The sequence below is a fragment of the Lissotriton vulgaris genome, chromosome 7, assembly GCF_964263255.1.
Source record: "Lissotriton vulgaris chromosome 7, aLisVul1.2, whole genome shotgun sequence".
NCBI lineage: Eukaryota > Metazoa > Chordata > Amphibia > Caudata > Salamandridae > Lissotriton > Lissotriton vulgaris.
In genome coordinates this window covers 30,430,144-30,433,566 of record NC_141695.1, presented here as the reverse complement: position 1 = coordinate 30,433,566, position 3,423 = coordinate 30,430,144, and the positions used below count along the sequence as shown (strand labels likewise).

The 3,423-nt window shown below is 45.0% G+C and overlaps 1 protein-coding gene across 1 annotated transcript; it reads left to right on the top strand.

The window, feature by feature from the left end:
• Positions 1-1,944: 1,944 nt before the first annotated feature.
• On the top strand, positions 1,945-2,910 carry LOC147700590 (olfactory receptor 5AR1-like). Its single transcript, XM_086929139.1, has one exon. It carries the CDS (start codon positions 1,945-1,947, stop codon positions 2,908-2,910), a length of 966 nt encoding a protein of 321 aa, XP_086785265.1.
• The last annotated feature ends 513 nt before the right edge of the window (positions 2,911-3,423 follow it).

The window sequence follows — 3,423 nt, the reverse complement described above, 5'->3', positions numbered from 1 at the left end:
TAATGTCCCCCCATGACCTCTCAACATGAGGTCACTCAGGCGACATATTGGCCGGGTCAGTCATGTCTCCAAATGCTCCTCCTTTTAACAGTTAGACAGTAACTTTGCAGTGCGGTTGTGTGTCTATGTGTATCTGTACAGGGTCTGTTTTGGGGGCATTACCTATCAGGAGGTTGAGTGATCTCTTTTCACATCTCTGGAAAGAAGTAAGGACATCTTTGTGTGCTGGAGTCGGCACTCTTAATCTGATTCTAGCATGGCCACAACATCCAGTTTGTGCTGCTCCCATCACAGTCACAGATTTGAGTTTGTTCTGCGACCAGCTCCAGACTAAACAGAATACATATTGAGCCCTATAGGCCAGTGGATCGGCATGCTTTTGACACCAAAATGCCATTGGGTTCCTATTCTGCTTCAGGCCTTCTTTTCAATTTCTCTACTTTTCTTACAATCGTGGTTCCCACACTTTAGCTTTAAACATCTCAAGCTAAAGCGCGGATGCCGCGATTGCTTACAATTTAAATAAATAGAAAAACTAACTTTTGCATTACTAAAAACCACCGCAATGGAGCGCACACCGCTAGCCCCTCCTCCGGATCGCCCCTCAGGATTCTGGTACTTGTAGTTCAGTAGTGGATCACCCAGGTGGGTGCAAGTCGGTACTTGTTGGACTGATGAATCTCTAGACCCGATACATGTCCCGGGTTTTTGGGTATCGCCCGAGACATGGCTCGGGTTTCGGGATAACTTCCCTCATCAGTAGAGAAAATGGTTTAGGGGTGGAGGAGAAGGCCGCCAAACAACAGTCAATGGCCTCGATGCCCGAACCGGCACGCAGGGCAGCATCCAGGAGCCCGTCGGCTCAAAGCTCAAGGGAGCCAATTAGTAAAAACCACCGCAATGGAGCGCACACCGCTAGCCCCTCCTCCGGATCGCCCCTCGGGATTCTGGTACTTGTAGTTTAGTAGTGGATCACCCAGGTGGGTGCAAGTCGGTACTTGTTGGACTGATGAATCTCTAGACCCGATACATGTCCCGGGTTTTTGGGTATCGCCCGAGACATGGCTCGGGTTTCGGGATAACTTCCCTCATCAGTAGAGAAAATGGTTTAGGGGTGGAGGAGAAGGCCGCCAAACAACAGTCAATGGCCTCGATGCCCGAACCGGCACGCAGGGCAGCATCCAGGAGCCCGTCGGCTCAAAGCTCAAGGGAGCCAATTAGTAAAAACCACCGCAATGGAGCGCACACCGCTAGCCCCTCCTCCGGATCGCCCCTCGGGATTCTGGTACTTGTAGTTCAGTAGTGGATCACCCAGGTGGGTGCAAGTCGGTACTTGTTGGACTGATGAATCTCTAGACCCGATACATGTCCCGGGTTTTTGGGTATCGCCCGAGACATGGCTCGGGTTTCGGGATAACTTCCCTCATCAGTAGAGAAAATGGTTTAGGGGTGGAGGAGAAGGCCGCCAAACAACAGTCAATGGCCTCGATGCCTGAACCGGCACGCAGGGCAGCATCCAGGAGCCCGTCGGCTCAAAGCTCAAGGGAGCCAATTAGTAAAAACCACCGCAATGGAGCGCACACCGCTAGCCCCTCCTCCGGATCGCCCCTCGGGATTCTGGTACTAGGAGGAGGGGCTAGCGGTGTGCGCTCCATTGCGGTGGTTTTTACTAACTTTTGCATTACAATTATTCTCACATTACTAGAGTTTGAGCTGTTGGCATTGCATTATTATTGGCAACGCCAATAGCTCAAACTTTCAGTAATGCGAGATCTATTGCATTGCAAATGCTTGTTAATACACTGCAAACAGATGACAACAATTTATCCAGATGCATGCTTTTTCATTCAGCTGCAATATCTTTTGCTTTTCATAATCTTGTGTTTTCTTTTTTCCCCCAGCTCTTCCTTCTTTCATTGAACACCACCACAATGCACTGTGATTATGGGAAAGTCGAATCAGACTCTCTTGAGTGAATTTTTAATTTTGGGATTATCACAAAATCCTCAGCTTCAAGTTCCAATTTTTATTGTATTCTTACTCATGTATTTATTTACTCTTCTTGGAAACCTTGTCATTATAACATTAATATGCATTGACAAACATCTTCAAAATCCCATGTATTATTTTCTGATTAACTTATCTTTCCTAGATATTGGTTTTACAACGGTCACCATCCCAAAATTTCTGGCGGTCTGCCTGAAAGCGAAGAAATCTGACAAGTCCATTAATTTCTCAGCATGCATCCTTCAATTCTATTTTATGGCTTCCTTCATCAGCACAGAGTTTTACTTGCTGTCGGTCATGGCCTATGACAGGTACCTTGCAATTTGCAACCCCCTGCGCTATGCATCTATCATGAATACAAGAGCCATGATTTCATTGACTGTAACATCCTGGACAATAGGCTTTATTGACCCTATACCACATGTGGTTTTGGTATCAAATTTATCCTTCTGTGCATCTAATGAAATCAATCATTTCTTTTGTGATTTTAATGCTCTTCTTAAACTATCCTGTTCAGACACATATTTCATAAATATCGCAACTTTCGGGGGAGGTATTCTCGCAGGATTTGGTCCTTTCATCTTAACAATAACTTCCTATGTGTTAATCATTTTAAATATCATGAAAATTCCATCCAACACAGGGAGACAGAAGTTGTTCTCCACATGTTCCTCTCATCTGACTGCAGTTGTTTTGTTCTATGGAACTGAGTTTGGTGTTTACATGAAACCAACATCTGGTCACTCCTTGGACAAAGACAAGCTCTTTGCTGTAATGTATACAGTTGTCATTCCAATGTTGAATCCAATTCTTTACAGTTTGAGAAACAAGGATGTAAAAGGTGCTTTGGACAAATCTATATGGAAACTAAGGCAGACACACTGCCCTTCATTAATTGAATAGTTCATGTTGTACATATAGAAAATATTCTTAGCTATGGTTATGCCCCTAGTCGTAACAGAGTTTGCTTATAACATTAATACCAAAAGTAAAGCACTATTGAAATTAAATGTGTCTTTTCTTATCAACAAAATCCCTTGAGACCAGGAAAATGGTGGATACACCTGATCTGCCTCCCAGAGGATTTGAAATCTACTACCCCTCACACCACCTGGATGGGTCTACCTCGCGATGGCTTTGCCTTTATTTGTGGCTGCACTCAAATAGAAATTCAGCTCCCCCGGGGACATTATTAGGGTGGTTAACTAGTTCTGCTTCCCATGGAGATGAAATCTTAATAGACAACACTTTAGTGGGTCCCTGGGTCAGTGTTTTCCCCCTTCCATATTTGTCATGTCAATGGACATTTAGTGCCCCACAGACCCCCTTAGTGTACTAGTAAGGGAGCTAATATTGATTAGAGACCAGGGATAAATATGCTGCTGTCCCCTCTGTCGTGTCCCACTCAAATCACAC